Below are 24,958 nucleotides of genomic sequence, written 5' to 3'. Positions count from 1 at the left end.
ATCGCTCAGACAAACAAGTTTTGTTTACATTTGCAGGAGATAATGCTGCCCGCTTCTTGTTCACAATGTCACCTGAAAGTGAGAACAGTTTTAGCCGACGCATGTTCATTTTCATCTTCTAAGTCAGAGGTTGATTTTATTTTTTGGTGGTTTGGGTTCTGTAGTTTCTGCAACAGAGTGTTGCACTTTTAAGGCTTCTGAAAGCATGCTCCACACCTCGTCCCTCTCAGATTTTGGAAGGCAATTCAGATTCTTAAACCTTGGGTCGAGTGCTGTAGCTATCTTTAGAAATCTCAGATTGGCACCTTCTTTGCATTTTGTCAAATCTGCAGTGAAAGTGTTTGTAAATCAAACATGTGCTGGGTCATCACCCGAGACTGCTATAACATGAAATATATGGCAGAATGCAAGTAAAACAGAGCCAGAGACATACAATTCTCCCTGTGGAGGGTTCGCGCCGGGGCTCGACCCTCCTGGGCAGGAGGGGAGCCACACTGACTCACTACCGGTGGGGCAGCGGTATAGTTCGCTGGGTCAGCGCTCCGACCCTTTGGCACAGGACTGAGTGACACCCAGTTTAGGGAGCTCGGGTCCTCTGGTGCAGGGTCTGAGCAACAGTACAACAGTTAGGGGGCTCAGGCCCTTTGGTGCAGGGGCTGAGCAACAGTACAACAGTTAGGGGGCTCAAAGGGGGAAGCCTGCCACCCGTGAGTGGGGGGTGGCAGGGGGGGATGCAGCCCCACCCACTCCACTGCGTCCCAGCCCGGGGCCCTAGCAGCGGCCACTGCCGCTGCGGGTCAGTGGGGTGTCCTGACCGAAACACACTGACATCGGCTCATACGTGGCTACAGCCTGACCGGGATCGGCTACCTCCTGGCTACTCCCGGGTTCCCACTCAGGGCCTACCTCGTCCGTGGCACCGGGCCCAGTCCAATCCACCAGCATGGGTTCCTCCCGGCCGGGGCTCGGTGGCAGGTCCGGCAGCTCCTCAGGGAAGTCCGGCCAATTGGACTTGGGCGGCTCCTCCGGGTAACAGCAGGGGCAGAGGGGCCCTGGTGGCGTCTCGCCTTCGGGGTTGGTGTGAGGGAGTTCCAACGGCTCCTCCCAACGACGGGAGCGGGCGGGCTCCGGTGGCTCCTCCTCGTAGTGGGCTCGGGGCAGCTCCGGCCAGTTAGGGCAACGGCCTCGGAGGTCTCCCGGCCGTGAGCTCCCAGCCGCACGTAAGCTCCCCGCGGCGGCTGGGGCCTCACTGAGCTCTGGCGGCCGGCTTTTATACTTCCTGTCCCGCCCCTTGACTTCCGGGGGGCGGGAACAGGCGGTGGTGGCTCCGCCCACTTGGGTGTCTGTAAAGGGGCTCCCTCTGCTGGGCAGGAGGGGAGCCACACTGACTCACTACACTCCCCCAAGGAATTCAGTCACAAATTTAATTAACGCATTATTTTTTTAATGAGTGTCTTCAGCCTGGAAGCATGTCCTCTGGAAAGGTGGCTGAAGCATGAAGGGGCATACGAATGTTTAGCATATCTGGCACGTAAATACCTTGCAATGCCGGCTACAAAAGTCCCAGGCGAATGTCTGTTCTCACTTGCAGGTGATGTAAACAAGAAGCAGGCAGCATTATCTCCCGTAAACGTAAACGAACTTGCTTGTCTGAGCGATTGGCTGAACCAGAAGTAGGACTGTGTGGACTTGTAGGCCTTAAAGTTTTGCGTTGTTTTGTTTTTGAGTGCAGTTATGTAACCAAAAAAAAAATCTACCTTTGTAAGTTGCACCTTCACAATAAAGAGATTGCACTTCAGTACTTGTATGAGGTGAATTGAAAATTACTATTTCTTTTATCGCTTTTAGAGTGCAAATATTTGTAATAAAAAATAATATAAAGTGAGCACTGTACACTTTGCATTCTGTGTTGTAATAGAAATCAATATATTTGAAAATGTAGAAAAACATCCAAAATATTTAATACATTTCAATTGGTATTCTGTTGTTTAACAGTGCGATTAAAACCGTGATTAATTTTTTTTTAGTTAATCGTGTGAGTTAACTGCGATTCATTGACAGCTCTAGTATTTAGGCATTGCTTGCGCTCAGCACCGCAAGGCCTGACTGACTTAGGAGCCAAAATCCCAAGTGCCTAAATCCCTTTTGAAAATGCACGTAGGCTCCTAAGTCAGTTAGGCCTTGCGGTGCTGAGCACAGCAACGCCTAAATGTGGGCCTCGGTATCTCATGCTCTCGAGGTCCAGGATAGGACATTGCATCTGCTCTACAATTCTGAGCTCTCCCCGTTTTTGGGTCTTGTAAATCGATCTCTCTGGCTAGGACCCCCGCTCCCCGAGCAGTACCTGGGCAGCCCCTCAGAGTTATCCTGGAAAGAGAACAGGGAAGGTGTATTTTTAACTGGGGTGCAAACTGAGAGATGGCCATCGCGGGCTAGAGGCAGGACTAGCGTAACTGAGCTCTGTGCAAAGTTCTCCCAGCTCTGAAATGGCCTTCATTCCTCACCTACATCCTAGCTATTCTGATTCTGATTTAGTTGGTGCTGGTCCTGCTTTGAGCAGGGGGTTGGACTAGATGACCTCCTGAGGTCCCTTCCCACCCTGTATATTCTATGATTCTGCTCACCCACAGCTCTACCAATGCATCTCAGCCCTCCTGAGATATAGACACCCTTCTCCCTCCTCCTGCCCCTTTTTTCAATTCCAGGCCTCCCCCAAGTGGAAGGTGCCTATCATAGGATCCTTAAGTAATGAGTGTAAATGTCCCCTGTGGAGTGAGGCGAGATCTACCAAACTCATGACACTTGTGGCCCAAGGTTGGATTTGAACCAGGTCTCCAGAAGTACAAGTCAAAAGCTTTATTTCACAATGCTGCATAGATCGTCCTGCTAAAATTATCCAGCCTCTTGAAGCAGCTGGCTTTGTGCTTCTGACTTGGCCAGAGATCATGGGCTTTCCCAGATATTGAAAGCATCCCTTTCACCTGTCCCCTCTCCCCCTCCTTGCAGATAACAGGACATACCACTTCCAGGCTGAGGATGAACAGGAGTGTGTTGTGTAAGTGACAGCAACCGTCCTCTCCGCCCATCCTCCCCTTTCCCTGAGTGGGAATGGCTACTGGCCTTGCAGGAGAGAACAGGACAGCTGCCTCCTCTGCATATGCAAATGTGGAGGCACAGGCCCCTCCCATTTGAGATCCAGCAGGCTCTGCATTGGCTGGCATCAGGATTGGGGCTCTGAGACATAATTGAGCAGTGGGGCTTCTGCCCACAGAGCAGGGGGGCACAGATGTGCGAGCCAGAACGTTGCACTGAGTCTGGGGGCCCCTTTCACCACTGCAGAATACAGGGCCCTCAGTTCCCATGGCAGGATGATCTGCTTTGTAGGTTTGCATCCTGTGCCTGCTGTCTGGCTCCTGGGGCCCACAGAGGTGGTGAGCACCACGTGTGAAGACACTGTGCTTGGCCCCTGCAGGGCGGGAGCACCTTGCGTCCTCACTCTGCAGTGTGGAGGCAGCGGGGTCTGGTGGGCAGAGCAGCGGCCTGAGAGTCAGGAGACCTGGGTTCTGTTCCTGGCCCTGCCACTGGCCTGCTGGGTGACCTTGGGCAAGTTACTTCCCTGCTCTGTGCCTCAGTTTCCCCCGTATGAAAGGCAGACAATGATACTGTCCTGCTTCGCAAGGCGCTTTGAGATCTGCAGAGGAACTATGCTATATATGAGCTCAGGATTGTTGTTTGTTATTACAGTGCCCTCTGTGCTCAAGATAGGCGCTTTGCGCAGAGGCAGGGCCCTGTTACCCACCGTACTGTTTCTCTAGCCTAGAAAGTCTTTTTGTTTCTCTTCCTCCCGTGATCCCTCCCTCGGTTTCCATTCCACTTGTCCCTCGCTGTGGGGTCCCTGTCTGAAGTCTCCCCTCTTCCCCCTCCCTGGCCAGCTGGGTGTCCGTGCTCCAGAACAGCAAGGATGAAGCTCTCAGCAACGCCTTCAAGGGTGACCCGAGCGGCTGTGCGGCCTCCGCCGGGGGGGTGACAGACACTGGCCTGCAGGAGCTCACCAAGCTGGTCATTGGCGAGGTGAAGGGCATGCCAGGCAACAAGCAGTGCTGTGACTGCGGGGCCCCAGGTAGGTCGGTGATGGGGGGGACTCTGACGCTGTTGCAAAGGGGCAGCCTCGGAGGGTGCATGGGCCTGGTGCCCTTAGCCTGGCACTGGTCACATCACTGGCATTGTGAGCTTCGCTTTGCCTTGTGGCTTTTACCTGTGGCTGGCTCAGACCGGGATGCACACGCCGTCTCTTTGGTCTAGTTGGACACGGCATGAGCCTGTGAGCATTCACACCCAGCTGTTGTTGGAAGCTGGATGCCAGCCGGGAGGGGTGGCGATCCCGGGACAAGGCCGGAGGTGAGGGATTTCTCCAGTGATGCCATACGGAGATCTGGGTAGAAAAGGACTAAGCGGCCGACCTGCAACGGGCCAGGAGGTGCCAGAATCCAGAGGTCAGGCAGGGATGCGGGGAAGGATGTGCCGCCGGGGGGCTGTCACAGCTCGCTCACCGGGGCTGTACGGCTTCCTTGCAGATCCCACGTGGCTCTCCATCAACCTGGGCATCCTGACGTGTATTGAGTGCTCGGGCATTCACCGGGAGCTGGGGGTGCACTACTCCCGCATACAGTCCCTGACCCTGGACGTTCTCAGCACCTCTGAACTGCTGGTAAGCGGCTCCTGTGCGTAAGGGACCTCCAGTTCCTTCCTCCTCTTTTCTGCTTCTCCTTAGCGCTCCGTCCCCTTCATCAGAGCCCCAGATTCACAGGCGTGGCCATGAAAGCTAAGCCTAGCGCAGCCCAGCTCAAGAGCCGGTCTGTTCTGTGACACTCCGACTAGATTTCAAAGGTTCCCATCGTTCTAGAGGGCAGAGATCTTGCAAGGTCCTCTCACAAATTCTCCTGAATCCGGCCCTGAAATGTGGCTTGGCCTCAACCCGTCTCTAGTGAAGGACGGATGTATCCGTTATAGTTTTTCTTTAGCTTCTTTCTCTTGGCGTTTCTCCTTTCTCCGGGGTGTGATGCAAACCGCTACTAACCGGCAGGCAAGTCAAGCCACGGGGCTCCCAGGCACAGAAGCACCTGTGCTTATGGGGCTGGTTTCCCCTTCTCGTTCGTAGCTGGCGGTCAGTATCGGAAATGCCCGGTTTAACGAAATCATGGAGGCCACGCTGCCGGCGCAGGGGAATCTGAAGCCTTCGTCAAGCAGCGATATGTGAGTAAGACACAGGGGAGCGAGCTCATGAGGCGGTGTGTGTCAGGCCCAGACCTGCTCACTCTCATGGGCTCGCTTGGGAGGAGGGTGGAGGTGGCACCTTCCTCTAGGTGGGGCAGGGCCGGTGCAACCCATTAGGTGACCTAGGCGGTCGCGTAGAGTGCTAGCATTTGGGGGGCAGCATTTCGGGTCCTTCGGCGGCGGGCGGATCTTTGGCCGCCCCGGTTGTCATCGGCATTTAGGCGGAGGGAGCTGGGGCAGGGGGATGCGGGGAGGGCCGCCTGCAGCAAGTAAGGGGGGGGGGGCGGCCCGCAGGGAAACCGCTCCCCGCCCCAGTTTACCTCTGCTCCACCTCCTCCCCTGAGCACGCCGCCCCGCTCTGCTTCTCTCCCTCCGAGGCTTGCGGCGCCAAACAGCTGATTGGCGCCGCAAGCCTGGGAGGTGGGAGAAGCGGAGGGGGGGAGCTGCCGCAGGGGGGCGCCTCAGGGCGGGGGGGGGGGAGCTGCCGCGGGGGGGGGGGGGGTGCGCCTTAGTGCAGAGAGCTGCCACAGGGCTCGGGGAGAGGGGGGTCGCAAGGTGGAAGTTTCGCCTACGGCGCAAAACGTCCTTGCACCCTCCCTGAGGTGGGGCCATCAGCAAATAGCTTCTCCAAACCCTACCTGCTGTCTCATCCCTTGTCTGGAGGTGTATTTCCTACTCTTGCTTTGCCCCTGTGCTCCCTGTCCAAAATCCACCAGCTCGAGGAGTCAGTCCAGAGGTGACGGACGGTCTCTCTCTCTAGCAGTGCTGCAGGGCCAGCCACGCCTTTCCTTTCTGGTGGGGGGAGAGAGAGCTGTTTGGTCCGGCGTGCTGACTTCGTCTCCGCTCAGGAATCTGCAGCGAGGCTGGGTGGGTGGGTGTGACCTCGCTGACCCAGCTCCCTACCTCCCGCCCGCAGGAGCGCCAGGAAAGAATATATCGTGGCCAAATACATGGAGCGCAAGTATGTCCAGAAAGCCGGCAGGGATGAGCCGCACCGGCTCTGGGAAGCCATTCGCAACCGGGATCTCTTTGCCTTGTTACAAGCCTTTGCGGAGGGGCACGAACTAGCAAAACCCCTGGCTAGCCCCGACAGCCAGGTGAGCATTGCTTGCATGTCTGGATCCGTCTCTTGTCTTGTACTTGGATTATCAGCCGTCCGGGGCAGAAGCCATCAGTGACCACGTTTGTTCTGCGTTTGCCCAGCGCCTGGCATGTTGGGGGCCTGGTCCATGCTTTGGGCTCCTAGGTGCTACGGTTATACAAACCATAAATGGTGCTGGCTGGCAGCGCCATCCTGCAAGGGGTCACTCTCACCGCGCTGGCTGAGTTCTACAATCAGTGAGATTCATGCTTGACGCCAGCTGTGACCCCATCTCCATGCTGCGGTGCGGCTCACAGACCTTGCCAGCTAAACCCTGTTGCTGCAGCGCTGGCTTAGCTGAGTTTCATAGCGTCTAAGGCTAAAAGGGACCCTCTGATCGTCTAGTCTGACCTCCTGTATATCGCAGGCCATTAAATATCGCCCAGACGCCCCTGTGTTAAGCCCAAAGCATTTCAGTCCTCAGGAAACTAAACTGGTGCATGCCACAGGCAGAGAACAGGAGAGACCAAGGTGCCACCAATACCCAAGGCCCCTGCAATGGCAGGGAACTGGTCAGGTTAAGACGGGCAGGCAAACTTTTTGGCCTCATGGCCACGTCGGGTTTCCGAAATTGTATGGAGGCTGTGCCTCCCCAAACAGCCACGTGTGGCCCAGCCCCTGCCCCCTTTCTGATGCCCCCTGACAGCCCCCCCCGGCCTCCTGCCCCATCTGACCCCCCCCGTTCCCTGTCCCCTGACAGCCCCCCCAGGACCCCTGCCCCATCCACCCCTCCTCTTATTCCTGACTGCCCCCCAGGGACCTCTGCCCCATCCAACCCCTCTGTTCCTCGCCCCCTGACCACCACCCCAAACTCCCCTGCTCTCTATCCAACCCCCCCTGCTCCCTGCCCCCTTACCGCGCTGCCTGGAGCACCGGTGGCTGGCGGCGATACAGCCGCGCCCCCCCAGAGCACCGGGACAGGCAGCCACGCCGCCCAGCTGGAGCCAGCCAGCGCGCAGCACAGAGCACCGGGTCAGGCCCCGGCTCTGCAGCTGCGCTGCCCGGCAAGAGCTCACAGCACCGCCGCCCAGAGCATTGTGCCGGCGGTGCAGTGAGCTGAGGCTGCGGGGAGGGGGGAACAGCAGGGGAGGGGCCGGGGGCTAGCTTCCCGGGCCAGGAGCTCAGGGGCTGGGCAGGAGGGTCATTGAAAGGTGAAACAGGTTCTTCTAACTTCCGCCCCAGGATCCCCAAGTACTTCTTCTGCCATGTATTAGCATTTCTGTTGGGGCCTGCTGTGTGCTTGGGGCTTTCCAAACACATGCAAAGGGACAGGCTCTGCCCCGAGGGGGTCAGAGGCTGAGAATGGACAGACAGACAGGTTAGGGGACAGGAAACAGTTCTGTTGTTGACTCTTATACAAGTCAATTAGGTTCACTGTAAGCAACACAGCAGAAGTGGGCCTGAAATGTGGACGGGAGAGGGGCCTTGCAGATGAGCTGGGGATAGAGAGTCCCATCACAAACGGGGCTGCTGGGGGTGAGAGTTCCTGCCTACGTAGCATTGTGAAGAAGTGACGTGCGAATGCTGATGTTCTTGGTTTGATCTGAGCATTCATTGGAAAATGGGCTTTGGAAAATGTTGACTAAATGGGGGGGGGAAAGCATGTTGTTTTGAAATTTTCCACTGTAAAGTTCAATTGTTTGGTGGGGGGAAAAAAAAATTGAAAACTGAAATTCTGATTCTGAAATGCTGCCATGGTGCCTCATGGGAGTTGTACTTTGAGTACCTCCTGCTCCCATTCTCCTCCATAGGCTGGGCTCCCTGCTCAGGCTACATTCTCCCATCTGAAGAAGTGAGGTTCTTACCCACGAAAGCTTATGCTCCCAATACTTCTGTTAGTCTTAAAGGTGCCACAGGACCCTCTGTTGCATTCTCCCATGATGCATCATGGGCCTATCTCATGGCAAGTTGAGGCAGTTGCACCATGGCCGGGGACTCTGATGATGCATCATGGGATATGTAGTTCAGCTGGGAAACCTGGCTTATAGAGGAGAATGATGACATAAAGAAACCAGACTAAAATTCCCAAGAGGCACTGCAGCAGGCTGTCTGAACTGAAATATTCACTTTTTCGAGCATTTGGCTTGTTTGATGAAATATTGAAAATTTTCCTCTTGAAAACAGACACTTTTCATGGGAAATTTTCATTTTGTCAATGGAAAATTTTCCACCAGCCCTTCTGAGCAGCTCACAGCTGAGAAGGCCCCGACAGGATTTCCCTTGGATCCTGCTGTCCCTTGCCTCGGCAGTTGATGCTAAGCGACACCAGATGTTCCTCCTCATCTCTGGGGTTGAGGACACGTCTTCTGCAGGGTTCTCAGGAGATGAGTGGCCATCAAACCCACAACCCCTGCTGGGACGCTGCCCGATCAGGGCTCAAAGAAGAATTAGATAAGTTCATGGAGGATCTATCCTCCATTAGCTAAAATGGTCAGGGATAGAACCCCATGCTCTGGATGTCCCTAGCCTCTGACTGCCTGAAACTGGGAGCGGATGACGGGATGGATCACTCGGTGATTGCCTGTTTTGTTCATTCCCTCTGAGGCACCTGGCGTTGGCCACTGTAAGAGGACAGGATACTGGGCTAGATGGACCCAGTATGGCCGTTCTTATGTTCTCTTGTGAACCGAATGTGCCATGCCAAGCTGCGCTGCAGTGGAGAGAGGGTTAATGTTGCTTCTCCTCCCCCCTGTGACAGGACCGGGGTGAGTTGGCACTGCACCTCGCTGTGCGTTATGCAGACAAGACCTCCCTCCCGCTGGTGGACTTCATCATTCAGAATGGGTAAGCCTCACCCAGGGAGGGGGGCAGGCGGCAGGCTGACATCCATAGCATCTTGGGCTGGGAACGTGTCAGGTCTCATAAGCTAAGCAGGGGCAGGCCTGGTCAACACTGGGAGGGGAGGCGCCACACAAAAAATCCGTGTGACTTAGGCCTGGTCTACACTACGACTTTAATTCGGATTTAGCTGCTTTAATTCGAATTAACGCTTGACCCGTCCACACAACGAAGCCATTTAATTCGAATTAAAGAGCCCTTTAATTCGATTTCTGTACTCCTCCTCGACGAGAGGAGTAGCGTCAAAATTGGTATTGTTAATCCGAATTAAGGTTAGTGTGGCCGCAATTCGATGTTATTGGCAATTAGATGTTATTGGCTACCCACAATGCAACGCTCTGGAAATCGATGCTACTACGGTAGCTTGGACGCACACCACCGAATTAATGGTGCCTAGTGTGGCCGAATACATTCGAATTTATAAAATCGGTTTCCTAAATTCGAATTATATAAATTCGGATTAATCCTGTAGTGTAGACATACCCTAAGAGCTCTCCTGCCTGGGAGACCCACTGTGCTGCTGGAGGTGTATTCTCCGCTGGGTTCAGGCTTTCATCACCTGCCTTTGAAGGCGGTTAATCAAAGAGCTGGTGGGATTTGCAGCTGACCCTAACATGGGAGGAATTGCAAGGACAGAGGATTAATCCAAAGGTACCAAGTGAGGTTAGAAATTGGGGTAGAAAATAACAGAGATTTGATTTAGAACAAATCACGGGGGGGAGGGACTAATCCAAAAGGCAGATGATAATGCAGGGAAGGGGGAGATGTCTGGAAACTGGGGGTGGTGGAAGAGAGACTTGTCATAAGGTCTATCCAGTAAGCTGTCCACTGGCCCGTGTAATTATGGGCTGGCTCCATGGCCGTATTCTACAATGGAGCACAGAGGTAATTGCTTTTCATGTGACCCCAGCTGGAATTCCGTGCTCCTCGTTCTCAGCATGAGAAGGCTGAAGCCGGACTAGAAGGAATTTGGAGAACAAGGATGTTGTCAGGAACTGGGGAGGGAGAAGGACTCTCTTGACATAGTTCCTCTGTGTGGGAACAAAAATCTCTCTGCTGTTGACTGGCAGCGCACCTTTCATACACGGATCTCAGTGTCACTGATTCTCCCATCCCCCACAAGAGGCAGGTCAGGAGCCTTCTCCCCATTTTAGAGATGGGGAAACTGAGGCACAGAGTGGGGAAGTGATATACTCAAGTTCAAGCGGGTCAGTGGCAGGGCTGGGAATAGAACCCACATCTCCTGACTCCCAGACCCCCAACTAGGCAGCGCTGTCTCTCTGGTGGGAGATGTTCTTTGCTGCTGCCTGCGTCTTCAACTGCCTTTGCCTGACTGTGCAGGGGGAACGTGGACAAGGCAACTCCGGACGGGAACACGGCTCTGCACTACAGTGCTCAGTACAACCAGCCCAACTGCCTCAAGCTGCTGCTGAAAGGGAAAGCAGCCATAAACACAGGTAGGGAACGTGGGGTCGACGGGGCAAGGAGCGCAGCCAGAGGGAGGTTAGAGGGGAAGCCATGCGATGCTCCAGCCCTATGGAATTGTGGTGGGAGGAGGGAAATCGGAACAGATTTTAAAATGGGGCTATCTGGATTGCTCCCAAAAATTTTATGGAAGAACAAAGGGGCCGGGGCCAGCCAGTGTCTATCTATCTGTCCTACGTCCTTATCTGACTCCCATTACTGTTGTATCTGAGCGTGTCAAAATCTGTAATGTATTTGTCCTCATAACAGCTCTGTGAGGTAGGGGAAGTCCTGGTATTCTAATTTACAGGTGGGGAAATGAGGGACAGAGCAGGGAAATGACTTGCTCAAGGTCTGTAGCAGAGCAGGGAATAGAACCCAGGTCTCCCAAGTCCCAGGCTAATGCCTTAACCACTAGATCATCCTTCCTCTGTCTCTTGTCTTAATACACATTCCACCCTGCAGGGAGACTGGAAAAACTACAAAGATTATCTTGTGCTTAACACAGCACCTTCCATCGGAGGGTCTTCATGCACCTTATTAACTAAGGAATACAGTGCACAGGGAGGAGATAAGTAGCATTATCTCTGTGATACAAATGGGGAAACTGAGGCACAGAGCAGGTCAGTGGCAGAATAGAACTTGGGTCTCTTGACTCCATGTCCAGTGCCCTATCCACTACAATGATTTCTCATTTTTATTCTAACAGGTTATGCATAATCCTTCTCTACACATTAGAACCAAGTCAAACTGGTTTTGTGTGTGTAATAGAGAAGCTAACCCATATTTACCACCATTGTGGATTTCCTAACACCTAGTCACAACCAGTTTTGGAACATTTCTTAGTTTTTAAACTTTTAATTGACTTAAATCACTGTAAAACCTTTAAAGGCTATTATGCAGTGATCGGTCTTGTATTGTGGTGTTCTGAATTTAATAGGACTCTTTTCAATCAATTCCTCATTTAATTTCAGCACTGGTCTAATGTCATTATTCCCAATTCAGTCACTTAGCATTTAGTTAATGCCACTTTTACAATACCTTGCACTTTATTCAATATTGTCGACTTAGAAACATTTAAGGAATTTTCCTGTTCCCCTTCAGCGTCAATCTTTTATTTTGGTTTCTTTTTTAATCATTGATTAGACTAGAGGTTAATGACCAAGCGGCTTGCTTTGTGGAGTGTGTGTATTTGGTGAGCTGTAATATATGGCTGTGTCTTCACTTCACAGTTAGCTGCGGCTTTTTCCTTGGGTGTTATTCTAGACTCCCCCCCACCCCCACCCCCCCTCACACACACACACACCTACCTCTGACCTCAGTATGCTTTAAACCCAGGCTTTCTGGCCCACCTGGGGGTGGGTTAGCCCAGGCACTGCTTTCCCTCAGGCTGGAAGGGTAACCTTCCCACTTTGCAGTATGGATGCAGGCTAAACCTCTGGAGTGCTAAGAGTCCTCCAATGCCTTCCCACAATTGCCCCCATGTGCCTAGAAGGGCAGACAAGTTCTCCCACAGTTCCCAGGGAAAGAATGGTAGAGCGGCTCAGCTTACTGCAGCATAAAGAACCATGGGATGTGCTCCCAGAAGTCGCAGGTTGCGTCTACACTGCAAAGAATACCCTCGCACCAACCAGTCTGAGACTGGCTTGGCACTCACGCTATGGGGCTAAAGATAGCAGTGTAGATGTTCCCACTCGGGCTGGAGCCCAGGCTCGGAGACCCTCCCCCCCCCTTAGAATCATAGACTATCAGGGTTGGAAGGGGCTTCAGGAGGCCATCTAATCCAACCCCCTGCTCAAAGCATGACCCAGACAGATTTTTACCCCAGATCCCTAAATGGCCCCCTCAAGGATTGAACTCACAACCTTGGGTTTACAGGCCAATGCGCAAACCACTGAGCTATCCCTCCCTTGCTGGGTCTTCTCAGAGCTCGAACCCTAATGTCTACACTGTGATTTTTATAGCCCCATGGGCCTGAGTCAGTTGTCCTGGGCCAGCCACGGCCAGGCCATGGGCCTTGTATTGCAGTGAAGATGTACCCGGTAACTTGGGCAGGGCTTTGCAGTGAGGCTGCTCACACCCCAGGTTAAGCTAGCCCGGGTGCTGATCACCTGCGTTAACTCTGAAGTGAAGACTTTGTGTGAGTGAGGGAGACCTGCACTAAAATTGGTCTACCTGCACTTGTTGTACTGGTTTAATACTATTAGGGATATGATATTTGTAGAGACATAATTAGACCAGTACAACCCCTAGCATGGTGATACTGGTATAGAGGTGCCTTATGCCGGTACAGCTTATCCCCCTTCTTGTAGAGGACCAGTATGATCGCATCTGTACAGGTATAAGTGCGTCCACACTATGAGGCTTGTCCTGCTTTAACTATACTGGAATAGCTAAAATTGTGTATATCGACAAGTCCCAAAGTTTGGCCTATCCAGAATTCTGGTACCCGCTGAACTATTTCAGATTGGGGTCTGATTTTATTTATTTATTTATTTATTTTTAACCAAATTAGCTCAATTGATCCAACTCTTCGTGTGAACGCAGTTATATCAGTATCCCGGTGCCGTTACACCGGTATCGCTTATTCCGATTTGGGAAGAGGAATGGCTAGGCTGGCGTGAACGCCTTTTATACCGGTATGACTGCCGCGACCACACTGCTACAGCATTATTGTCACAGAGGTACAGTTTTTTGGGTGTAGACCAGCCCTGATCGTATCTCGCGTGTTAGCCAGGACTCAGATGGAATGACCATACAGGAGATTCTTTAGTGAGGCTGCAGGACACAGATAGACCCTGTGGTGCTCTCTGGCGCTTTAATTTCTAGCCTGTGCTGCCTATTTCCCGCTAGACAGGGTGTTTCTAAGTCCTGGCCTGGACCACCCAGCTGCGGATGGGAATGCTGACCACACAAACATCCCTTCCCCATTTAAATTGATGTTAATAGTAAAGGATTTAAACAGTATCCTGGCGATTTGTGTGAACGTGTGAGAATAGGGGGAAATGTTTACATGGGAGGTGGGTCTGAGCCATGAAGTTCAGATCCAGAGACGTAGTTTGAGGGTCAGGGTTGCTGGAACAGGGGGAGCCAGGGGGCCATGGTCCTATCACGTTTTACCGTCTGCAAGCGATGGGGGGGAGAGGGGGGAGAAGGTGGAGAGGAGCAAGCTGGGGCGGGGAAGGAAGAGGCAGGGCGGGGCCTTGGGCGGGAAGAGGCGGGGCCAGAGTTCGGCTGCCATTAGCGCCCTCAATTTTAGGGAGCTTCCTCCACTCCTGTTGAGGGTGGGAAGGTTGCTCAGACCTGGGGATCCAATTCTGGCCCATTCTACAGAGTCATAGAGTTTAGGGACAGAAGGGACCCCCAGATCATCTAGAGAGACGAGGCTTATTTATAGAGCTGGGCAGGAATTTTTCAGCAAAAGCCTTTTTCATTGGCAAATGACAATCTGTCAAAACCAAAACGGGGTGTGGGAAAGGGACGGTTTCGATGACGTTCTTGTTTCAAATTTTTTTTTTTTTTGAAAGTTGAAACATCGCATTTTATCTTTTTTTAAACCAAATTCCGTTTTTCGGGTCCTGACGCCTATTTTGTTCAGAAATTTAAGTTAATTTATTGCCTTTTAAAAAAAAAAGGAAACACTTTTTATAAAAAGCTCGAAAGAGAATCAAAACATTTCTCTTGCTCCAATCGGAAGTATTTTTTTGGATTTTCAGTCTGTGGAAATTTGAGATTTCATCCCCCCCCCCCCCCCCCCCCTTGATTCGGGATGGGGAATTTTTTTTAAACAAAATCTCAAATTCTCCTGGGACGTGAAACTCGTTTCCTGCCTGGCTTTAGTTATTGACCCCAAGGCTGAGTGGAATGGAGCAGGAGCGAGCTCATGCAGTTACCCACTCACTGGAGCGTGTTATGGGGGTGCAGAAGAGCTGGGCTCGGTGCAGGCTGGTTTAATCCTGCCCGCCGTCTCCGGACAACAGTCCAAGCACAGAAACGGCCCTGAGCCTGGTGGTCCGATCTGGGGCCCTCTCTGATTCAGGGAGCGGTGGCTCAATGGGGCTTTGGTGCTCACTGATCTGCGTTGGGCATCCCTTTGCGCTGGGGGGTTCCCTGAGGGGGCGGGAGCGAGGGGTGCTCTCGGGGGGGGGCCCTGGTAACTCATCCCTGGCCTCCTCTGCAGTGAATGCAGCAAGCGAGACGGCCCTGGACGTAGCAAGGAGGCACAAACACCTTGAGTGCGAAGAGCTGGTAGGTCGAGCGCTTTGTGTTCACGGTAACGTAGGCCGGTTGCTGCGGGGGGAAGGGGATCTGCTGTCGGGGTGGGGAACAGGCGCCTGGGACGGGGTAAGGATGGAAGTGGGCAGAATGTGGGGTAAGGTCCTTTCCCGGGCTGGAGGTGGGAGGAAGCAGGGTCCCTGCTGTCGAGCCCGGATGACTCCTGCCACGGGGCAGAGAAGGGAGGCAAGTTTGGGGGTACTGTGCCGTGGGGGAGGGGTGGGTCGAGGGCATGCAGGATGGGAGAAGATCAGGGCTCTGCCGAGGAGCTGAATCTTCCCCTCGCACCCCAAATTTCTGGCAGCTTGAGCAGGCACAGGCCGGGAAGCTAAACCTGGAGGTGCACTTGGAGTACAACTGGGAGGCCTCTCAGGAATACGCCTACGACAGCGAGGACGAGCTGGAGGAGAAGGTACTGCTCTCCCGAGCAGCGTGTGCGTGCGTCCCTGGCCTCCGCCAGGCTGGGGTTCTGGGATGGGCAGAGCCCTTCCTGCCAGGCCCAGGGCCACCTCCCTACAGGGGCAAGCGGGACTCCTACCCTCGTGGTGGTTCTTGGGGTCCCCAGCAGTGTGAGTCCCTTCGTTTCTCCTCTGCCTCTAGCGTGAGGGAATCTTGCTGGTGGTAACTGCCACAAGCCTCTCGAGCATTCCTCGCCGGGCACCCGAGTCCCCTTAGAAGCATTTGACTGTGACACCCAGCCCCTGACGCTGGCTACTCGCAGGAATCCCAGACGCTCTGCCCCCAGAGAGCAGGGGGCCTTAGTTTTACCTTAAACCACTGCCCCTGTGTCACACACGCAACGTGTAATGGAACCAAAGCAGGTTTATTTGAGAGAGAGAACGGAGATTCCCCCCTGGAAACAAGAGCGAGGGATCGAAACAAATGGTTCCCTTGCAAAACAAAATCAGCAAATGCAAACCAGGGCCTCCACTTCTTAAGAGTTCCCTTTCCTAGCGAATAAAGGAGATGTCCCCCCACCCCACAGAGCTGGCTGGCTTCACGGGAACCAGGATCCAAACTTTCCCGAAAACCAGTCTGGCTCTCTGGCTTGCCCACTAGCCCTGCACATTGCTACGTCAAGCCAAGAGCAGTGGAGGAACCCGGCACCTGGATGGCCGGACAAAGAGCAGCAGGAGCCAGGTTCCTTTAACATAGTTGGGGAGGTGATTATGCTGAGCACCTACCTGATGGGCACCAAGCTACCGAGAGGGGTGGTTTTGCTGAGGGTCTCTGGGCAGCAGCAAGGAAGCAGTGGTTGTTTTTTCCACCCCCATCCAGCTGAGCCCGCTGCAGCGATCCTTCAAGTCCACGTCGGCCCCAACTACGGGCCAGCCCGCCCTCGTCCCCCAGAACCGGTGGAGCTGCACTGGCATGGACATCAGCAACAAGACCTACGAGACCATCCTGGTCCCCTCGCGGCCCATCCAGCGGCGGTCACAGAGCGAGGAGATCCCCCCACCGCTGCCCATCAAAAACCCGACCAGAGGTGGCTCCAGAACCAAACCGGGGCAGAGCCCAGCAGGTGAGCTTGTCTCCCCCTCAGCCAGGCCAAGGGAGGTCGATCGCGCTGGTGAGAGCAAAGCTCTGAGGATCCGTTCCTATTGAGAACAGGATTTATCCTCCAGCCAAGCTTCCTGCTTTGCCTCAGGCCTGTGGGACTCTGGGACCAGCTGGCCCAGGAAGGGTGGAGGCAGCCCGGACACTGGAGAATAACCAGGGATGTTAGTTCTCTTGTGTCCCAAATACAGCTGAGGTTTGGGGGGAGGTTCAGGGCTGGGGAGAAGGTCCCGGCTGGTTCTTACTCTGACCTGGCTTGGCCATTCCTGGAAAGGGCTCTGCAGGCCACGAGTGCCATGACTCCACTCCCCAGTGGGAAATCAAAGACCGCGGGGCACTCAAAGGCCAAGGAAACGCATGGGGAGCACTCTGCTGGGGCACATCACTTCCTGATCTCCCGTACCTTCTGTCCCAGATCGCCCAGAGCTCCCGCGTCAGGCCTCCGAGCCCCAGTTCTCTGCGTCGTCAGAGGCACCTGCCTGCCGACACCTGTCCACATCCAGCGCTCCCAGCACCTTGGACGGCTGTGCTTCCCGGCCGCCGTCCACCTCCCGAAGCCCCCCGGAAGCCAGACGCACGGTCTACTGGGAAACCCGCTCAGAGACAGAGAGCGGCAGCCAGCGGAGGATGTCGGAGACCAATCTGACAACAGTCCAGCAGCCTGCCGCTGGGACGTCGCCGGAACAGGGGCAAATAACCCCAGTCAAGTTCAGGTAGGAAGTGGACCCCGGAGCCTGCGGCTGAGAGGAGGCCCCCCTGTGGGATAGGAGCGCCTCCCAGTGGCGGGAGAGGTGTTGGATTACCTCGGCAGGGTTTTGCACCATTGACAGGGGGTTTGCACAACCTGCTAGATGTGATGGCGGTGATCAGCTCAGGAGGAGCCCAAATTGCACCCCAAGGGCCAAACGATCCAGGGTTTGGCCCTTGGATGCCTTTCCACCACATGGGGAATTCTTCACGGGAAAGGGACGAAACAGGCGAAACCCTCTGTCCGTGCAACTTCCATATCATTGCAAATATTCAGCCCTATCGCTCCCCTGGTGTAACGAAGCTGGTTCTGGTGGGACCCAACTGAGAATGTCAATTCAGGACAAATTGCTTTGAGCAGGGCAGTTACAGCCCAAGGCTGGGGTTCCTTTGCTATTAAGGCAAACCAAACCAGCCAAACAGAGAAGACTTCGGTTTTACCCCGCTGGCTAACCACTAGTCACACAAGCAGTTCCCTTAGACACTCCAGTTTCCCAGTATCACCACCAGTGCCACTCGTTATGGGGACAAATGGTTATGAAAACCAATACCCCAGTAAAAGAAAAGAGGTTCTCTCGATCCCAAAGAACCAAGCCCCAGACCCAGGTCAATACACAAATCAGATTTTACCCACAAATCACGCTGTTGCCAATCCTTTAGAATCTAAAATCTAAAGGTTTATTCATAAAAGGAAAAAGAGATGAGAGCTAACATGGGTTAAATGGAATCAATTACATACAGTAATGGCAAAGTTCTTGGTTCAGGCTTGTAGCAGTGATGGAATAAACTGCAGGTTCAAATCAAGTCTCTGGAACATCCCCAGCTGGGATGGGTCCTCAGTCCTTTGTTCAAAGCTTCAGTGTAGGCAGCAAAGATCGTCCAGAGGTAGGAAACAGGATTGAAGACAAGATGGAGATGAGGCAGCTGCTTTTTATAGTTTCTTGTCATGTGGCGTCTTTCTTTGTTCCAAATACAAGCATTTGGGCACATGGCAAGAAAAAACCTTAGAGTTCTGTCCATAGGCGTGTCCCTGCATACCTTGCTGAGTCACAAGGTGCATCTGCCTTCTTTCAATGGGTCAATTGTATCTCTGATGGCCCTTAATGGGCCGTCAAGCAGGCTAGGCAGAGCTGACACTAAATTGTCTGGGGTGTCACCCAGAAGCATAGCACAAGTTTGAAATACAGACAGTATAGAGCCAATATTCGTAACTTCAACTACAAACATGATACACACATACAGATAGCATAATCAGAAAATCATAACCTTTCCATAGACCCCTTACACGACAGCCTTTGTACAATATTTGCTGCAAATATATAACAATGGTTGCAACAGTGATCTATACGGTTACAGATTCTGTCAATAACGTCCCACCGGGCGGCTTGTTTGACCCCTGGCAGTCCTGCAGCTGGTGCTGTTTAGTGGGGAGCTGGGGTTGAAGGAGGGGAGAAAAAGCCATTGTGGAGGGGAAGGTGTGGGGGCGGGGGGCTCTGTGGAAGAAACCATTGGCTAGAATAAGTCCATGCTTTGGAGGGGGAGCCCACTGGGGTCTCGTAGTGGGGGGAAAGGGTGGGAAACCACATCCCATCTTCCTGATGGTTTGAAGCAACCCCTCACCCCTCTGCCCTCAGCTCAGAAAGCACCCGGTCTTACCGGCGGATCAGCGGCGGCTCGGTGGGGAAATCCTCCGGCTTGGCCATCTCCCCGCAAAGCTCGGGCTGCCCCGAGGACTTGCCTTCCAGCAAGGCGCCGAGTCCAGTACAGAACACTCCCCCTGTACCCATGCCCAGGAGGTTTGCTCCGGTAAGTCCCACGGGAAGGGGGCTGGTCCCTGTCTCTCTGTGGCTTCGATTTTTTTTTTTTTTCCAGCTACTCTCACGTTCCCTTGCCAGCTGTGAAATTTCCTGTGACCACTCCCTCCCGCTGCAATGTATGTGCTCATCCCCCTGCTCTGCCTGTCTGATTTGGGCTCCCTGTTGGAGTGAAGGGTGCAGCTGTAACCCATTGATCAGTGTATGTTACGTGTCCCTGATCTACAGAGGATATAGATCTGTCTCTCTCTAGCTCAAGTTGCAGAGACTCAGGCTTGGTCTACACGACATACTTACTTCGGTAGAACTACGTCCCTCGGGTGTGAAAAATCCACCTCCCTGAGCAACGTAGTGAAACTGACCTAACCCGCTGTGTGTATGGTGCTATATCGGCAGGAGAGCGTCTCCCACCGATACAGCTACTGCCTCTCGCGGAGGTGGCGGTGTTAAGCCGAGGGGAGAGCTCTCTCTCACCAGCCATGCTGTCAATTCGGAGTGTAGACCTGCCCTCCCAGGTTTAGATCCGGAGGTCCCCGGTTCAGTTCTCCTATGTGTCCGTTAAGATCGTGGCCATCACAGCGATTCCAGATGTGTGGGGGGTGTTTGGGGCTGGTCCTCACTCCAGCAGATGGGCGTGGCTTGTTAACGAAGGGCTGGTGGCCGGCTGCGTGACTCCTGGGAGGAAAGAAACTGGTCCTGCTGGGCCTACCTTGGAGGATGAGGCTGGGGCACTTACCGCCTCAAAGGGAGTAAAATCCCCATGTGCCGTGGGGCTTGTGGAGCAGATGCTTCACCCATTACGCTGGGGCTGTGGAAATCCTGGCTACAAGGGCCATAGGCTGAGCTGGGAATCTTCTGGGCACAGTTGTTACTGTGGCTACAAACCGATTGGGAAAGGATGGGTCAGGGAGGAGTGGGCAACGGTGAAAGAAGTGATAGGTGGGTGGGGGGAAGTGGGGGGCAGGCAGGGGCACGGTTCTTTAACCCGATGTGCCCCCACACCATGGACACCCCCCACCCGGTGATGCCTTGGAGCAATGCATAGCGAGGGGGGGGAGCCTTAGCAGCAGGCGTTTCCCTGAGCCAGGACTCTGGAGACACGTGCCACTTGCTTGCGCAGGCCAAGGTGAGGCAGAAGAGGGCGATGGCTCTGGTGGACTGCAAGGGGGAGAGGGCCCGGGAGCTGAGCTTCTCCAAGGGCGAGGTGATCGTGGTGACCCGGGAGGAGGATGAGCAGACCTGGGTGAGTGCTGCTGCTCTGCGAGCTCCTTGGACTACTGGGCTAGGCCCCGGCTGGGGAGCCCAGGCCCCGGGTTCTAGCCTTGGGGCCGAGGCTCTTGTTCCTCTGGGATCCGCTCTCGTACTGTCCCGGTCCCCTAGGAGGGTGATAGATCAGGGCCCGGGGGGGATTAGATTAATGTTTAGGGGATGCTTCTGCTCCCATCTCCACTGACCCCTCTGGTCTAGGGTGACCAGGTGTCCAGTTTTCGACCGGAACACTTGCTCGAAAAGGGATCCTGGTGGCTCCGGTCAGCACCACTGACTGGGCCATTAAAATTCTGGTGGTGCTGCGGCGCTAAGACAGGGTAGTCCCTACCTGGCCTGGCTGGCACCAGAAGCAGCCAGCAGGTCTGGCTCCTAGGCAGGGGGCCATGGGGATGCGCGCGCTGCCCCCGCCCCGAGCACCGGCTCCGCACTCCCATTGGCTGGGAACCGGCCAATAGGAGGTGGGGGGAGGACGATGCCTGCAGGCAAGAGCAGCGCATGGAGCCTCCTGGCTCTCCCCCCCCCTTCCCCCCCCCCCCCGGCTTAAGACCCAGACCTGCTGGCCCCACCCCAGATACCCCCAGTTAGAGCCCTCACCCCTTCCAGGGCGTGTGAATCATGGTGCCAGGGCGGGCAGGCAGGCAGCCTGCCTTAGCTCGCCGCTGACCGGGAGCCGCCCGAGGTAAGCCCATGCCCCAACCCCCTGCCCCCCCCCAAACCCAGAGCACCGTCCTGTACCCCAATCCCCTGCCTCAACCCGCAGCCCCCTCCCACAATCCGAATCCCTCGCCCCCAGCCTGGAGCCCCACTCCTGCACCCCAAACCCCTCATCCCCAGCCCCACCCCAGAGTCCGCACCCCCAGTCGGAGCCCTCACCCCTTCCCACACCCCAACTCCCTACCCCAGCCCGGAACCCCCTGCCACACCCTGAACCCCTCATTTCTGGCCCCACCCCAGATACCCCCAGTTAGAGCCCTCACCCCTTCCTGCACCCCAACCCTCTGCCCCAGCCCAGTGAGAGGGAGGGAAGGTGAATATAGTGAAGGTGGCGGGCCTCGGGAAAGGGGTGGGGCCTCAGGGCAGGGGTGGGGCTAGGGTGTTTGGTTTTGTGCGACTAGAAAGTTGCAACCCTACTCTGGTCCCTGGGGGGCAGAGCTGATGCACTCACAGTCCCCTCCTCACAGCCCCCAGCTAGGAATTGTATTGGGGGCAGAGATGTGTGGTCTCAGGATCCCACCTGGGGTGCAAAGGCCACCCCCATTCCCTGCCTTGTATATCTGTGAATCTTCACACTTCTCTCCCCCACTCCCCTAAGCTCTATAAACCAGGCACCCCAACTCCTTCCTGCACCTTCTGAGTGGGGAGCCCCCCTCGGCACACCTCGGCTCTCATCTGCTGCCTTCTGCCCTGTCTCTCAGGTCGGCTTCATTGAAGGAGATGGCTCCAGGACGGGCGTCTTCCCTGCCAGCTCCGTCCACCTCTTGCAAGAGTGACTGGCTGGTTTTTCCTTTCCCCTCGGAGCCGGCGCGAGCTCTCGGCGAGCGTGTGGGGGGCAGGGCTGAGCGCTCGCTGCCCCACCACCAAGGTGTCAGGACTTTGTGCTCAAGCAGCTCCACAAGGGCATCACAGGAGCAGAGGCCTGTTTCTTGCTTCCCTTCCCACCCTCCAGTCTGGACCTTGAGGGTAATGGACGCTAGGGCACGTACTGTGTTGAGGATTTGGAGCAGGGGCTCGGGTGGAATCAACATCCCCCACCCTCCCACCATGTGCTGGTCCATTTAGCCTCTTTACCCAGACTAGTTCCTTTTCCTGGACGGAGAGGCGGCCGGGCATCCCGCCCACCCATCGCACCAGGACCAGTGTCTGTCTCTACACCCCCGGGGAGGCCAGCTCACCCCAGTCTTGCAGCTCACTGGATGAGCTGGACAACGGGATTCGTCGTCTTCGCTGCCTCAGTCGGGGGGAAGCTGAGCACCGGGGAAGGCTGGAGGATCTGGTGGAATTTGCAACCTCCTCCTGCAGAGTTGGGGACGGGAAGGGGCAGAGGAGCCGATAGGAAATGGACAGAGAACGGACAGCCTGCTCTCCGCTCTGCACGCCTCGGCTTCTGCCATTTGTCTGCTCCATAACTTTTGTGGGCTCTGTGGGGTCGTCTCCTCCTCGGGGCAGGGGTAAGGTTATGGCTGGGCCAGGGAAGGGAGTTCTGTTTAGAGCCTGGATGCCTCTCATCCCGTTCCCCCGGGATAAAAGTGGGAGCTGGGAGTTCCAGCACTCCAATACTGGGCAAGGGGTAGGGGCCGGGCGACGCTCCACTGGCCTCAAATGTCTGTATTGAAGGAAAGAAAGGGGGAGGCAGATCCCAAACTGTGTGTTCTTCTTCCCAGGCCAGGAGAAGGCCACTTCATCCCATTCTCTCCTGCCTCTTCCTCCGGAAACGACCCCTCTCCGCCCCTAGCGTTGGCACAGGGCTGGCTGACTGCCCCCGGTATGCCTCAGGGTGTTCACCGTCCCTGCCCTTTAATAACAACAACGAACGCCTAACGCTTTTCATCGCTCAGTCTCAAAGCACTGTACAGAGGAGGTAGACTTCATAGAATATCAGGGTTGGAAGAGACCTCAAGAGGTCATCTAGTCCAACCCCCTGCTCAAAGCAGGACCAATCCCCAGACAGGTTTTTGCCCCAGATCCCTAAGTGGCCCCCTCGAGGATTGAACTCACAACCCTGGGGTTTAGCAGGCCAATGCTCAAACCACTAAGCTTGAGTAGCATCATCCCTGTTTTACAGATGGGGAAACTGAGGCACACAGCAGGAGTAGTGATTTACCCAAGGTCATCCAGCAGTGAATTCTGTTCATGTGTTTCCTGGACTGCTCCGAACCCTCAGGTTCCGCTTATTTAAAAGTAATTGAGACAGTTGCTTTTTGGCCTGTCATTCTGAATCTCTGCGTTTCCCCATCTGCATAATTTGCAGGTACCATTGACGGCCGCCCTAGCTCAGCACACAACTAGCATGATACCTGGCCATTCAGTAGGGCTGCTGCTTGCATGCCTGAAGTGATTTTTTTAATAGCATTTAAGCCCGGAAAGGAATAATAGAATATCAGGGTTGGCAGGGACCTCAGGAGGTATCTAGTCCAACCCCCTGCTCAAAGCAGGACCAATCCCCAACTAAATCATCCCAGCCAAGGCTTTGTTAAGCCTGACCTTAAAAACCTCTAAGGACGGAGATTCCACCATCTCCCTAGATAACCCATTCCAGTGCTTCACCACCCTCCTAGTGAAAAGGTTTTTCCTAGTATCCAAAAAGGACCATTAGATCATCTACTCTGAGCTCCTGTGTATCCCAGGCTGTCAGTTTTCACCCAGCTACTCCTGTGTTGAGCCCAATAACTAAAGCATTTCAGTCCTCAAGCATCTAAGCTGACGTGTGCTGCGGGCAGAGAACAGGCAGGACCGAAGTGCCCCAGTGCCCGTGGTGCCCTGCAATGGCAGGGCATTGGTTAGGTGGGAGAAGTGCTTTAAGTCTTGGCAGGATCGGGGCCCAGATCGTCCGCTTGAGAAAACCTAGCCCTTGATGGTTGTTTTTTAAAAAAGGGGTTAGAAACGGTTCCCTTTTGCAAATCAAGCGAAGGGGATCGGTAGTGCAGAGGGCTCATTCTGGGTCAGACCTGACCCACAGACCAATTTACACCAAGGGTTTACACACACACACACACACACCCTAAAAGCCCCTGTGACTTGACTGTCGCCCCCTTCAGCTTTTGTCTGTTTCCCGCTTTAGGAGATGAGGCTTTGCTGGAGTCTCAGTGAATCTTCTGTCCTATGGGTTTCATCACCCGCCTGCTTCACAGAGACCCACCTCTTCTTGGGAGGCCGCTCTATTTCTTTGGCTCCGATACGGCTTTCCATCCCCTTTCCCTTACAGGAAAATACTTGAAGGAAATAAAGGGAGCCAGATGGATGCCTTGTCCCCGACCCTAATAGGAGTCCAGTCCCTGGATCTCTCCTTGGTCCCCTATCCTTTGTCTATAGCAGGGTAGGAAATCTCTAGGCAGAAATCCTACAGCAGGAGACTGTGGTGTTCTGATGGGCACGGAGAAGGAAAAGCTAGTTTGTCAAGTGGCTTTTCCCACCTTCTTCCTAACCCTGAAACTGTGAAATATTTTTTTTTTATAAATAGGAAAGAGGTCTCTATTGGCCCGCCCATGTAGTGCCGGGCTCGAATTGGAGGTAGGCCAGGTAGATTCGGGTCTAGATTTCAATCACCCATAACGCCGGGCGGACTTCAGATCTGGTTTGGCCTGACCTAGACAGAGGCCATTGAGTGCAATGACTAGAAAGAAGGCCCTTGATGGAGGTGGCTGGACAAGAGATGGCCCCCTGTGGTTCTCCCCGGGGTGCCTAGTCATTTAGGTGTCGGTTTAGATCTGATGAGGACCCCACTGCCAAAAATTGTGGCGGGGAAGGGAGACGAGTGTAATTTTGGGGCTCAGGCGTAGGCCCATCTCTGCTTTGAATGTACAGATTTTTGGTTTTTTTTGCCTCTGGCTCCTTTCCCGTGGGTCTAATGGTTATACAGAGA

At 54.5% G+C, this 24,958-nt stretch overlaps 1 protein-coding gene across 1 annotated transcript in view; it reads left to right on the top strand.

Annotated features, from left to right (window-relative positions):
* ASAP3 (ArfGAP with SH3 domain, ankyrin repeat and PH domain 3) overlaps positions 1–21,869 on the top strand; it is a 64,779-nt gene extending 42,910 nt beyond the window's left edge. Inside the window, exons 13-26 of the mRNA XM_065421811.1 lie at positions 3,007–3,055; positions 3,933–4,120; positions 4,575–4,708; positions 5,159–5,253; positions 6,191–6,371; positions 9,114–9,199; positions 10,595–10,710; positions 14,898–14,965; positions 15,297–15,404; positions 16,271–16,514; positions 16,965–17,262; positions 18,931–19,102; positions 20,231–20,353; positions 21,795–21,869. Of these exons, the coding sequence (XP_065277883.1) occupies positions 3,007–3,055; positions 3,933–4,120; positions 4,575–4,708; positions 5,159–5,253; positions 6,191–6,371; positions 9,114–9,199; positions 10,595–10,710; positions 14,898–14,965; positions 15,297–15,404; positions 16,271–16,514; positions 16,965–17,262; positions 18,931–19,102; positions 20,231–20,353; positions 21,795–21,869 (1,937 nt within the window). The remainder of the gene's footprint in view (positions 1–3,006; positions 3,056–3,932; positions 4,121–4,574; positions 4,709–5,158; positions 5,254–6,190; positions 6,372–9,113; positions 9,200–10,594; positions 10,711–14,897; positions 14,966–15,296; positions 15,405–16,270; positions 16,515–16,964; positions 17,263–18,930; positions 19,103–20,230; positions 20,354–21,794) is intronic.
* Positions 21,870–24,958: the final 3,089 nt, after the last annotated feature.

The sequence above is a fragment of the Emys orbicularis genome, chromosome 23 (assembly GCF_028017835.1).
Source record: "Emys orbicularis isolate rEmyOrb1 chromosome 23, rEmyOrb1.hap1, whole genome shotgun sequence".
Classification (NCBI taxonomy): domain Eukaryota; kingdom Metazoa; phylum Chordata; order Testudines; family Emydidae; genus Emys; species Emys orbicularis.
The sequence above is the reverse complement of the archived record's forward strand: the minus strand, read 5'-3'. Positions and strand labels throughout refer to the sequence as shown.